General features: G+C 38.7%; 2 protein-coding genes across 4 annotated transcripts in view; one reads left to right on the forward strand and one right to left on the reverse strand.

Annotated features, from left to right (window-relative positions):
* The window catches only part of LOC101347682 (24-hydroxycholesterol 7-alpha-hydroxylase), a 163185-nt gene extending 160605 nt beyond the window's left edge, over positions 1 to 2580 (reverse strand). The window contains 1 exon segment of the mRNA XM_004379526.1: positions 2404 to 2580. Coding sequence (XP_004379583.1) covers positions 2404 to 2580 — 177 coding nt within the window.
* Positions 2581 to 2976: 396 nt separating this feature from the next.
* SLC25A27 (solute carrier family 25 member 27) overlaps positions 2977 to 13654 on the forward strand; it is a 29891-nt gene continuing 19213 nt past the window's right edge. Inside the window, exons 1-3 of one of the 3 annotated variants that reach the window (XM_004379528.2) lie at positions 2977 to 3331; positions 7882 to 8073; positions 11020 to 11104. In XM_004379528.2, the coding sequence (XP_004379585.1) occupies positions 3226 to 3331; positions 7882 to 8073; positions 11020 to 11104 (383 nt within the window). In that variant the 5' untranslated portion in view covers positions 2977 to 3225. The remainder of the gene's footprint in view (positions 3332 to 7881; positions 8074 to 11019; positions 11105 to 13654) is intronic. The other 2 variants (XM_004379527.1, XM_012556448.2) reach the window with 2 other exon arrangements.

Raw genomic sequence — 13654 nt, forward strand, 5'->3', positions numbered from 1 at the left:
CTGGAAGCTCTGTGAGGCTGCTTTCTCGTACCCCGTTTGCTATCGGAGACCAGGATGGTGGGTCCACACTGTGTTAGCTGGTAGGGGCCCTTTGCATGAATCTCTCCTCGCTCTCCGTTCTCTGTCAGTTTTCTCACTCCATTTGGTGCTTGGCTGAGTTTTTTATCTCTTCATTTGATGTTTTAAGGTTTCAGGATTGTTGTTTTCTCTGCTGGCTTAGTTTTTTGGATCTTTGCTGTGGAGGGACGGCATGGTGCTTCTGCCTAGAGCACCATCTTGCTGGAAGTCTGTTAAGGACTTTTGCATCTGTATTCATGGGGAATATTGGTCTCTAGTTTTCTTCTTTTGTACTATCTTTTTTAGTATGGTATCAAGGTAATACAAACTTTGTAAAATGGATTGGAAAGTGTTCTCTTCTACTTTCTGGAAGAGATTGTGTAGAACTCATGTTAATTATTCTTTAAACATTTGGTATAATTCTCCAGTAAAGCCCCCTAGGCCTGGAAATTTCTTTTTTGGAATTTTTGAAATTATTAATTCAACTTCCTTAATAGTTACAGGTTTATTTAAATTATGTATTTCATATTGAATGAGTTGTGGTAGTTTATAATTTTTTTTTTAGGAATTGGTCTATTTCATCTGAATTGTTAAATTTACATGTATTGAGTTTTTTGTAATATTCCCTTATTATCCTTTATAGTTACCATACAACTCAGTCATTGCACTCCTAGGTATTTCCCAAGAGAAAGGAAAATTCATGTCCACTCAAATATTTACACATGAATGTTCACAGCAGCTTTATTCACAATAGCCCCAAACTAGAAACAATCGAAATGTTCAATAGGTGAACAAAATGTGATTAACAAAATGTGGTACACCCATATACCAGAATACCACACAGTAATAAAAAGGAATGAATGACTGATGCATATAACAACATGGATGAATCTCAAAATCATTATACTTATGAAAGAAACAAGACACAAAAAAGTAACATAAACTATGATTCCATTTATATGAAATTTTAGAAAATGGAAAACTAGTTAATTCTGACAAAAAGCACATCGGTGGTGCTTTACAGACGAATTGCAAAGAAGCATAAAGAATCTTTTTGTGGGTGATAAAAGTGTTTTGTATCTTGATTGTGATGGTGGTTGTGGGTGTAAAAAAATGTTCAAAACTCAACAAATTGTACACTTTAAATGGATGCAGCTTATTGTTCATAAAATAGGCCTCGATAATATAAAAAATCTTCCTACAAAGAAATATTCTGGATTATTTTTATTTTCATCTTAGTTTTCTTCAATATTCTCCAAGTTAATTAGAAACTTGAAATCTGAGATATTTGGAAGGAAAACGCTACTTCTGTAAATTGGGTTTACCAGGTAGAAGTCCATGTCGAGAACAGGTCACCATAGAATGTACTACAATATAACACAGAATAATGATGATGATTAACATTATACAAATTTAATAGAGAATTAAGTACCATAAAATGTTAGTGACTGGAAATTAAATAAAAATGAATTAAAAAAAAAAAAAACCTGTTGCCATCGGGTCGATTCTGACTCATAACAACCCTATAGGACAGAGTAGCACTGCCCCATAGGGTTTCTAAGGAGCGACTGACGGATTTGAACTGCTAACCTTTTGGTTAGCAGTCAAACACTTAACCCCTGCTTTAATGAATAGGCTAACAAAAATCAGTTCCCTAAAGTGCTCAGATGTTTCAAAGATAGTTTAAGGACAAAACCAACGTCTACTATAACAAGTACTTATCTACTAATCATGCAGTGAAAATGGAGTTCATCATTATCAAATAATCACACCAGCTGAAAATAGCGAAACCTGTTGCCATCCAGTTGATTCTGACTTACAGTGACCCTACAAGGCAGAGCAGAACTGTCCCATAGGGTTTTGGTTAGCAGCTGTAGCTAGCCATAGCTCTTGACCACTGGGCCATGAGGGCTCTGCTGAAAATACAGTGCCCACTAAATTTGTAAAGAACCACTTTGGAAGCAATTTTCACAGAAGTCTGGTATTAACTCTGATTTGGATACTAATTATCCAGTTGTATGACACTTTTGTCTTTTCCATTTACTGAAGCATTAATACCTATACACTCAAATTTTTTTTCACTACAATGAAGTAACTAGAAGTTAAAAATTAATTTCTACTTCCAAAAAGGCAGTTGCAAGATAAAAATCAATTTCTTTCACACAAAACTTTGCGGAGGGCATAGCTGTTGATTACTTATCGAGAAATTCGTAAACGACTAGATCATTAAATTGAGGGCTGCAGGTATGTCCTCCCTGTTCTACCCATTCACTTGAAATCCAATGAAAGAAAATAAAAAAGAAAACATTATCTTCTCCGGAAACTGCACACGCCACGGTCACATACCTTGATTCTTGCTTTCTCTATATATTCTAAAGGGGCTTTTCCAAACTCATATCCAGCTCCAATCCAAGGAATCCAGCCCCCGATGCACGGGGGTCGACACAAGTTCTTCCACTGAAAAAGTAATAAAAGAGCAACGCAACCAAGGAGTACAATCACTGTTGGGGAAACTAATTCCATGTTTTTGTCCAGCATCTTTCAGAATCAGAAAAGGAAAAAGTCCTACTGCCCTTGCACTTGTTCCCTCCAAGTTAGAGCACCCACTGGACCTCCAAAGCTTTCTGCTGCAACTTCCGCAGCTTGTTTTCCTTTGTAACTCTACCTGCTTTTCCCCGCCTCAATTTTCAGGTGATTTTGCATCATCGCTTCTGCCCAACTCCACTTCTTTTCACGTCTGGACGCTGGAAACAGAATGACTAGGGCGGTACCGAGGCTGGAGTGGGTGGGGACTGTTCCGAGTCCCGGAGGGGGTGGGGGCGGGAGAGGGAGATGCTCTGTTGCCATGGAGACCGGGGGTTGTGGTGCAGCGGTCTCCTTGCTCCAGGCCAATCAAAGAGTGCGGCCCGGTAGGCGCGAAGCCCGGCGGACTACATTTCCCAGAACCTCGTGGGTCCCACTGTGTTTTCCTTCTGCCGGGTGCGGGGGCGGCTGGACCACTCCAGCCTGATGCTGAGAGGAAAGTCTGCAGGTTCGCTGGGCGGGTCCTGGTTGAGCCGAGCGAGGGAAATGGTCCTCGCCTGGCAGTTCGCCGGTTGAGGAGGGGCCGCCCAGGCCAGCCGGGGCGCCGGCGAGAAGGGGTGCATTGTCGTCCTGTCCTGCTGCTGAATGTCCATCCCGGAGGATGAAGAGAAGCTTCTGCCGCTCGTCCAGAGATGGCCGCGGGCGAGCAAGTTCCTACTATCCGGATGCGCAGCTACCGTGGCCGAGCTAGGTACCTGGCCGCCCACGTCAGGGCCTCCCCAGCAAGTCGCCGCGGCCTGGGAGGGGCGGGCGGCTTTGTGTAGTGTGTGTGCTGCCCGCGAACTGCGCCCTTGTGTTTCACGCCTGTCTGGCAAATGTGGCAGGGTGGGCGTAAGGCGAGCTTGGTGAGGTGGAGGGATTGGAGGGCACTGAGGTCTTTTCCCTTGGAGGCTTGGTGGCGCAGTGGTTAAGAGCCAATGCTGCTAACCAAAGGTCGGTAGTTCGAATCCACCAGCCGCTCCTGGGAAACCCTATGGGGCAGTTCTACTCTGTTCTGTAGGGTGGCTGTGAGTCGGAATCGACCCAGAGGCAACGGGTTAAGGGAGGTCTTCTCCTTCCAGTTTCGTCCCATAGTTCTTCCAGCGGTGTGTTATTGTGCCCGAATGTGTACTTTTCGAACTATGCCTCTGTAGGAATCATTTTCCCATTCCTGAGGATGACCTTTTTAGAAACACAGACCACCTTGTCCTTCTTGAGATAATCTGTTTGTAATTTATATTGTTACACAGCCTTACTGTATCATCGTCTTTTGGGTCTAAGTTGTGGACACACCTTTTGGGACTTCAATTATTAACCGATTACTTATTGAACACCTACTCAACATGGGCCAGACATTTGACCTCTTGAGCTTAACTCATCTGTAATGTAATTTATACCTTGTGGGACTCTTGAGAAGTCTGTAGTATATAAATGCTACATCAAGGAAGGGCACACATTAATTGCAACATTATTATAATTACTATAATACTAGGAACTGTGGATGCATAGCTGAAAAGAGCCAGTTTCTGATCTTCAAGGATCTTACAGGCTGGTGGGGGGACATGCAAAGACAGTTACAATGTGCTCTTTACTCTAATGAAGGTATTATTAGGTATGCTAAAAGCTTAGAGGAAAGCCAGTTACATCTGCCTGGAGGAGTTAAGAGAAAGCCTAAGAGGCCCTTTGACTCTTCACCTCAGCCACCTAGAATGGAATTATGATGACCTTGCAGGTGGTGTTTCTTCCAAAGGTTTTGTGAGTAAAGTGCCTTTGTATTACCTTTGAATTCTTTACTGTGTATTTTAATATTAACCTTTTATTTTCTTTCCCATTAAAAAAAATAGCTCTGATGCGTTATCATTGGTAAATGTTTAAGTGTGTCCTGTTGTAAAACGCATTTACCTCTCCAGTAATCCTAGCACGTTATGTTGCTTTGCCCTTTGTTCTCCTTCCACTCCTGTCCTCTGGTCCCTCTGTTTTTCTCTCTCTCTCCTCCCAAAGCTGATTGGAGAATTTTTACTATGTATTGTTTTTACTGAATAAAAATACATCAACTTTAAAAAAAAAATAAAAGATTGCTAGATGATTAGATGTAGCTTCATTTTTTTTTTTTTAACTGATTTTCCCCCTGTGACTCAATGGCATTTGTAAAGGAAAGATTAGATTCCTCCTGTTAAAAATGCCTGGAGAGAATTATCTGGAGGTAGGGGGAGGGCAGTGGTGTCACTAGGAGGGTGCGGACTGCATTGGGTCACAGTCAGGGGGTGACACCAAAATGACTGTCTATAAAATTTTTGTACAGTGTTTCAGCAGAATTTTTTAAATTTTTATAAAAATATCCCTATAATTAGTTGTAACAACAACAACAAATTTCGTAAGCCCAGTTTACACGTATCCGTATTCCTTCAAGGCTAAAACTCTATGCTAATTTACTTTTTGAACCTCTAATGCACTCCAGGAATAGGAGCCCTGGTTGCACAGTGGTTAAGAGCTAGGCTGCTAACCAAAAGGTTGTCAGTTTGAATCTACCAGCTGCTCCCTGGAAACCCTGTGGGGCAGTTCTAGTCTGTTCTATAGGGTTGCTACGAGTTGGAATTGACTCGATGGCAATGAGTTTGGTTTTTTTTGGTTAATGCACTTCAGGAGCCCTGGTGGCACAGTGGTTATATGCTGAGCTGCTAACCAAAAGGTCAGGGGATCGAGCCAACCAGCTGCTCCATGGGAGAAAGATGTGACAGTCTATTTCTGTAGAAATCACAGCCTTGAAAACCCTATGAGGCAGTTCTACTCTGTCCTGTAGTGTCGCTGTTTTTTTTTTTTTCTTTTTTTTAAATATGCTCTGGTAAGAGCTATCATTATTATCCAATTACAGGGACACTTCAGATCACCTGGTTTGGTCTGTACGGCTACAAACAACGCACTGTTGTTTTCATTGCTGCCAGTGTTTTTATAGTCTCTAATTTTGTCAGATTTTCTGGTGTTTAGCTACAATATTGTGGTAATTAGTATTTCTGAACCTATAGCAATAACTTTTTTGAGAATGAAGTAGCAATTAAACGAAAAGAAGAAAAATGAAAAAGCCTTCTGCCTAATTACCAATAATGTAATTAATAATGTAATTCAATGTAGAAAAATTTTAGAAAACGATTTTGTTAGTATTTATATAGTCTAAGAAATACTACATTTAAGCAATTTACAACTGTATCACATTATTCTATGATTAAATTGATAATAAACTTACATGTATAACAGTTATTGATTATATAACTCTGATAACAAAATAGAGAAATTGACAGTTTAAAACATGAAATGGGGAAAATGCTGTTTCTTGACGTGTGTTTAGAAATACAACTTAAATCTTAAATTCGGGTTTTTTTCAATTTTAGTCTTTTAAAAATTTTCCTTAAAAACATCACTCTTGCAATTATATATCTCACTTTAATGAAATTTTCAGGGTTAAAGTTTGAATTAGGGTTTAAAAAAATAGTCACACATTAAAAAGTGAGTTGTCAAAAGGCATTGAAGGCCAGGAAAGGAAAATTCTGATTTAGTTGAGATGTTCACTAAGTGCTAAAACGCTTTTGTATTTGTTCCTGTTTATGGTATTTCATTTATTAGTATGTTTCCATATGCATTTGTTCTATAACTTCTACATTATTATTGATTATCCAAACCTAATCCATTAATGTATCTCTTGTAATGGTAAAGTTTAATGTTAAAATGAACATAATTTTGATGTAGTTGTTAAATGTTTTGAATTCTTTTGTTTTCTTACCAAACTTTTACTTTAACCGCATGAAATTGTATAAACATAAATACATTTAGGCTGTGCGTATGATATTGTAATTTAAAGGTTAATTTTAATTTTGCTAGTTGTTTATGTCATTACTATTGCCATTACATTCAGTGATATATGGGAATTTCAATTTACAAGTAACATTAGTACAAATAACGTTACTAAGGATTCTGTATGGTCTGGTATGGAGGGAGAGGCAGTGACACCATGAGTTACTGCACTGGGTGACACCAACCCTAGTGACGCCACTTTGTAGGGTGAATCAAAATATGGAATGGTTTCAAGTACAGATCAATTTAGGATCAGAGCCTGTAGCATTATTTAAGTAACCAGCAAGAAAACTGAAATTATTTTGAAAGATGTGACCAATGCTAATATAAATCCATTGCCATTGAGTCAATTCCCACTCATAGAGACCCTAGGCTAACACAGAAGCTCCTAATTCTAAGACTTTTCAGGTTTCAAATGTCAATAAATCAATTACTTAAATTATCTATATGCAATCTACTTCTGTTGTAGGGAAACTATCGGCAAGATACTAACTTTTCCAAAGACCAGTGAGAAGATTTAATACTCTTAACCCCTCATCCCAGTCCTTTGTCTTGGAAAAGGCATAGATGGGATTTTGTAGTAGGTAGTGGTCATTGAAAAAGCTTACGTAGTGTCAGTATTGTTGACAGACTTGTCAGAACCTTGTTATTTTAGCTGTTTTGGACACTGTGTGTATAAAGTTAGGAGCTCGATCTACCTTATGTGGGCCAGTTAGCTTCATTCTGTTTCAAGGTAAAAGGTCTCTCTCTAATTCTGAATGTACATTTTAGAAAAAAAAAATTACAAGTACATTTGATACTTGTAAGAAGACCATGAGGAGGCCATGCATAAAACTCATTAGTGCCGGAAGAACAATATATGCCATAATGGAAAGACTATTGACTATGCCACTTCTACATAAAAGACAATATTATAAACTTCATATTGCATTTTCTGTATCTAAAACATCAGGTTGGTGATTCATCTGCATGTGAGCATCACCCATGAAATTCTTGAATTCAGCTTCATTCAACATTTATTGAGAACCTCAGTAAGTAGGACAGTATTTTAAAAGTTACATAGGATCTTTAAAAAACCATTGCTGCAATAAATGGGACATCACAGATAATAGAGATACTTTAAACTATTCCCCGCTGGAAAGCAAAAATTAAGGACTGAAGTAGACAGGGGACTAAAATTTCTATATAAAAAGAACCCAAGGCTTGTTACTTTTTTTTTCTTCTGGTGAATTAGAATCCATATGCATGGGGCCAGGAAATCTATAATTTTTAACAGTCTCCCTAGATGATTTTAATGTATTCTAAAGTTTGAGAACCACTAATCTTGCAGGGGAAAATAATAGTCCTATGATTTTTGAATTTTTGTTTGTTTCTCAGAATGTTGTGGGTTTTTCCCCTTGTTTTGTTTTTTATTAGCAACCTTTCCTCTCGATCTTACAAAAACTCGACTCCAAATGCAAGGAGAAGCTGCTCTTGCTCGGTTGGGAGACAGTGCAAGAGAACCTGTCCCCTATAGGGGCATGGTACGTACAGCCCTAGGGATCATCCAAGAGGAAGGCTTTCTAAAGCTTTGGCAAGGAGTGACACCCGCCATTTACAGACACATAGGTATTTATCTTAATTCTAGCTGGTAAGTTTGTTATGAGTTCTGTGTTTATCTCCTGTGCTTTTCCATTTAGCTGTGTCCAAAAAACCAGCTAGTTTTTTTACTACTATGATAAATGAGTATGTAGTCCTTTTTTTTTTCCCAAGTCAATTCTGACTCCTAGCAACCCTATAGGACAGAGTAGAACTACTCCAGAGGGTTTCCTAGGTTGTAATCTTTTTGGGAACAGATTACCAGGTTTTTTTTTTATATATAAATTTTTTTTAATTGTACTTTAGATGAAGATTTACAGAACAAATAGTTTCTCATTAAACAGTACACATACTGTTTTATGACATTGGTTAACAACCCCCACAACATGTCAACACTCTCCCTTCTCAACTTTGGAGGACTTTTTTTTTTTATTTTGGTGAAGATATACATAGCCAAAGTTACACCATTTCAAAAGTTTTTACATGTACAATTCAGTGACATCGATTACATTCTTCCAGTTGTGCTGCTATTCTCACTATCCTTTTCCAAATTATACCATCACCATTATCTTCAGCTCATTGCCCCCTAGACTTCCCATCAAACCTTTTGAGTTCCTGTTGTCAATTTGATCTCACAGAGATAATTTTTTTTTTGTACGTTAGATGAATGTTTACAGAACAGTTTCTCATTAAACAGTAAATATATTGCCCTGTGTCAGCGGTTAACAACCCCAGGACATGTCAGCACTGTCCCCTCTCAACCTTGGGTTCCCTATACCAGCTTTCCTGTCTCCTCCTGCCTTCTAGTCCTTGTCCCTGTGCCTCATTAGTCCCATTTTGTTTTATGGGGCTGTCCAATCCCTGGCTGAACGGTGAACCTCAAGAGTGACTTCACCACTGAGCTGAAAGGGTGTCCGGGTGCCATACTCTCGGGGTTTCTCCAATCATGAATATGTAGTCTCTTAAGGAGAAGAAAACTAATACCAAAAGAAAATGTTTTGTTATTAAGGAAGTACTAGCTTAAATTTTTAGAAATGCACACTGAAGTATTTAGGGATGAACGGTCATGATGTCTGCAAATTACTTTAAAATAATTAAGAAAAATAAAAGCAGCAAATATGGCAGAAATGTTAGCTATTGATAAATTTCAATGATATATATAAACTCATTGCTGTCAAATCGATTCCGACTCAGGGTTATGCCAGGTGTTACCAAGTAGAACTGCTTCATAGGGCTTTCTTGGCTGTAATCTTTATGGAAGCAGATCACCAGGCCTTTTTAGTGTGGCACAACTTGGTGAGTTTCAAGCCACCACCCTTTAGGCTAGTAGTCAAGTGCAAACCATTTGCACCAGCCAGTAATAGATATAAAACCAAAAACCTAACCTGTTGCCATTAAGTCAATTCCAACTCATAGCGACCCTATAGGACAGAGTAGAACTGCCCCATAGGGTTTCCAAGGGATGACTGGTGGATTTGAACTGCCGACCTTTTGGTTAGCAGCCAAGCTCTTAACCATTATGCCACCAGCTCCAATGATGGAGGGAGTTATATATTATTCTACTTTTCTGTATGTTGGAAAATTTTTAAAGTTGACATTAAGAAAGAAAAAGATGAATAATTGATATCATTTTTTCCACTTTAGAGATTTTAAACATCAGATTTCAGTTTTTTCTCTTCTTTGAAAATTAAAATATATTTGACTCATTAGCATGAAACTATCTTATAAGTCAGAGACCCATCTACTATGAAAGAGAACATGGATAACTGTCTAATCCAACTCTGGCAATACGTGTTTGTGCCTCAGTTCTCCAGGCTACCTGACTAATTAAGTGGGCTATTAATCACTCTTAAAATAGTGGTAACTATGCTACAGCCAATGAGAACACTTCTGTTCTGCTTCCAAAGTGGCATTCATAAGGATAGGATTTTTTAGGTTATGGATAGAAGAATGTAAACTTTGTTTCAAAAGAAGGTAGAATAAATATGGCATTTTTCTTCTCTATACTCAAAATGTTTCCTTAAGTATAAAGGAACCCTTGATCAGAAAAGTACACAGTACTAATATTCTCCAGGGTAATATTTTTAAAGCTTCAGTTATTCAGATGAGTGAGTTAGGGTATATTCTTCAAGAACGATACAGAAGTATGCATAGAGATTGTTATTATTTTTGGCACTTTTGTATATTTTTTAGTATCTTAAAATATTTCATCAGATGTCCTGAAATTTCAAAGAATGCTCCCTGTGTGAATACCATGTGTTGATTTTAATTTTTTTTTTAAATTTTCCATTCATGTTGTTTTTTTACATTTTCTCCTTTGCTTCCCGTTATTGTTTTAAGTTTCATGTCTTTTGATTCGTATTTTGTTGACCATCACATGTTGCTTTACGGTTAATCATATGCTTGGCACTTGACTGAAGAATTGTATTCGTAATGTCTCCAATGAAGTTATTTATTCAACGAAATGCCTGCTATGTACCCAGCTTTGTATTACGGTGTATAGAATAAAGAAAAGACATGGAAACTGCCTCAAGGAGCTCACAGTCTAATGGAAAGATAAGCAAGAAAGTCAAGTTAATCTTAAAACAAATGATAAATTTCATAATAGGCGTATACCTGGGTAGCTCTGGGGCAACAGAGATGTATGAGAGATGTAAACAAACAAAAAACCTACAACATTGCGGCCAAGGTCAAAGAGCACTTCCAAGAAAATATGTTTGAGTTTTGAAAGACTAGGAGGAGCTAGCCAAGCAGAGGAGGGAGAATCCATTATAGAGAGATGAGACAGTGAGCAGGAAAGGCCAAGGCTTACAAAGGCATGGCACATTTTGAGTAAATGTCAGGAAGCCCATGTGGCAGAAGCATAGAGGGCATGAGAGAGAGACAGAGCTTGAGAGACAGACTGGGCCAGATTAGAATGTCCTTTTTATTTTATTAAACATATCACTGAATTCACCTTATTAATGTTTTACATAGTGTATTCTGGAGGTCGAATGGTCACATATGAACATCTCCGTGAGGTTGTATTTGGCAAAAGTGAAGATAAGCATTATCCGCTTTGGTAAGTTTTGTTTTGAAGATAATATGCTATTGCCCCAAAGACTTTAATGTCTATCCATTATATATATGTGAAATTGTGCATTTGTACCAACATTGCCTCAGGTTATAGGCTTAAAAATAATTATAATTGAGCATTTACTACATATTGTATACAGGTATCCATATATATGTATATATTATTTAATATTCTGTATTAAAAGAAGTCTTACAGACCACCTTCCTTATTTCTTTTTCTATTGAGAAACTGTTAAGAAACTGTGAGCTTTGGAGTCAGACTGAAGTGGGCTCAAATTCCTGCTCTACTACTGTGCAGCCTGGGCAGACTACTTCAACTACATCAAGCATTTGTTTTTGTAGGATTAGATGAGATGATGAATTGAAGTACATATAGTTTATATGTATAGTTTATATGAAGTACATAAAGTTTATAACAGAAACAGAAAAAAGAATAGGTTACTGTAAATAATATGCAGAGAACTCCTAGAAATCAATAAGTAAAATACAGAGAACACAATCGGAAAATAGGGAAAGGATATCAACTGGCAATCCACAAAAGAACTATTGTTCATAAAGGAGTCCCTCGGTGGTGCAAACGGTTAACATGCTTGGCTGTTAACTGAAAGGTTGGAGGTTCAGATCCATCCAGAGGCACCTCAGAAGAAAAGCCTGGCAATCTACTTCCAAAAAATCACAGCCATTGAAAAGTAAAAAAAAAAAGTAAAAGACACAGACATATAAACAATTAGAATGGTGTGAAAATTACAGAGGAGGAAGTGGTTATGAGATTCACAAAGAGGAAAAAAATGATAATGTACTGTGCTCATCCTTGTGTGGAGAGACAGGCACTCTCCTATTGGTACAAGGTCTATGGAAAGCAATTTGGCAGGAGATATCAAATGTTATGTAAATGTTCAAATTTATTAGTTTAAATTTATGCTGGTTCAATAAACTATGGCCTATAAAACTATTAAATGAATTAGGTAGCTCTTTATGAAGTGATGGGGATAACCTTTAAGATATACTGTTAGGAAAAAAATCAAAATGCAGAACAGTTCTTTGTGCTTTTAAAAGGGTATATTTATATATATATATGCTTATGTATGCACAGACTATCAAGTGTAACTTGGTGAAAAGTGTGAGTTCTGGACTCAGACTGCGTGGATTTATATCTTGGCTGTACTACTTACTAGTTGTGTGATTTGGGCTGTCGTTTTACTGCTCTATGCCTCAATTTCCTCATCTATAAAGAGGATGTGACAGTTGTACTTACATCAGAGGGTTGGTATGAGGACTAAATGATATTTAAAAAATGCTCACAACGCCTGACATGTAAACATTAAGTGAATGTGTTAGTGTCTCTGGGAGGGCATGTAAGAAACTAGTCATTGTGATTGCTTTGTGGTGGGGGAGAGAACTGGAGATGGGGGTCAGAGAGAAATTATACACGTGTGCCTCTTCAAATATTGTTTTACAGTAAAAGGAAAGATAATACCTAATCTTCCAAGAGACTATTGCAGTAATCTAGGTAAAAGATGATTGGATCCTGGCCTGAGACAACAGCAGCAGGAATGGATAGAAGATGGATTCAAAACATGTTTAAGTATAATAGTCTAGACTTGGTCACTTTTGACTCTGGGAGATGAGGAGGAGGAGTAGTCTAGGAACAGAAAGAGTTTCTTCAGAGAGAGGAAAGTTCCCAAATTCTTCACTTTAGAAAACTACTAAAGTAGTGGTTTTTAAAACTTCACTTACCAGCCTTGGTCTATTAGGCTAATTCCATCTGTGCTATTTTTACTCTCCTATGGTCACAATTAAATTGTAATTAGATTATCAGTTCAGATGTTTTATTTTAATTCCTTGTGGTTGTTTGGTGCCCTGGTGGCTCAGTGGTTAAGAATTCTACTGTTAACCAAAAGGTCTGTAGTTTGAATCCACCAGCTGCTCCTTGGAAACCCAGTGAGGCAGTTCTACTCTGTCCTGTAGGGTCGCTATGAGTAGGAATCGACTCCATGGCAATGGGTTTTTTTTTGGAGGGTTAGAACCATTCTGGGATTTGTTTGGATTTTTCACTTTGTCTTTAAATCTTTTACCTAGGGCAGTAACATCCATAGAGGGGTCCCAGGTGGCCCGTACCCCCGACACTGTCAGAGATGACACTAAAATGACCCCAGGGTCCGAGGCAGCCGCGGCAGATGGGCCAGTGCCGCGGGGTAGGGGCCACCAAGGTAGTGGTGTCACTGGGGTTGGTGTCACCTATCACCCAGTGCGATAACTTGTCATCCTCCCACTACCCGCCAGTCACTAGGGTTGGTGTCACCCAGTGTGGTAACTCGTCAGCACCCCCACCCCCGTCACCTGCCAGTCAGGGTGCAGGTGATTGGCCACAGTGCCCGCCATTGGGTGGAGAGGAGGGTCTCTGCCTTGGCCAATGGCAAAGGGGAGGCGCTGCGGAAAGCCATGAGGGGTGGAGCAGGGAGGGCAGAATATTTGGCCCTGTGTCGGGGATGGGGGCGCACAGGGCGGCTCCTCCCACCAGGGGATGTTCACTGGC

Source organism: Trichechus manatus, unplaced genomic scaffold, assembly GCF_000243295.1.
Source record: "Trichechus manatus latirostris isolate Lorelei unplaced genomic scaffold, TriManLat1.0 scaffold00065, whole genome shotgun sequence".
Taxonomy (NCBI): domain Eukaryota; kingdom Metazoa; phylum Chordata; class Mammalia; order Sirenia; family Trichechidae; genus Trichechus; species Trichechus manatus.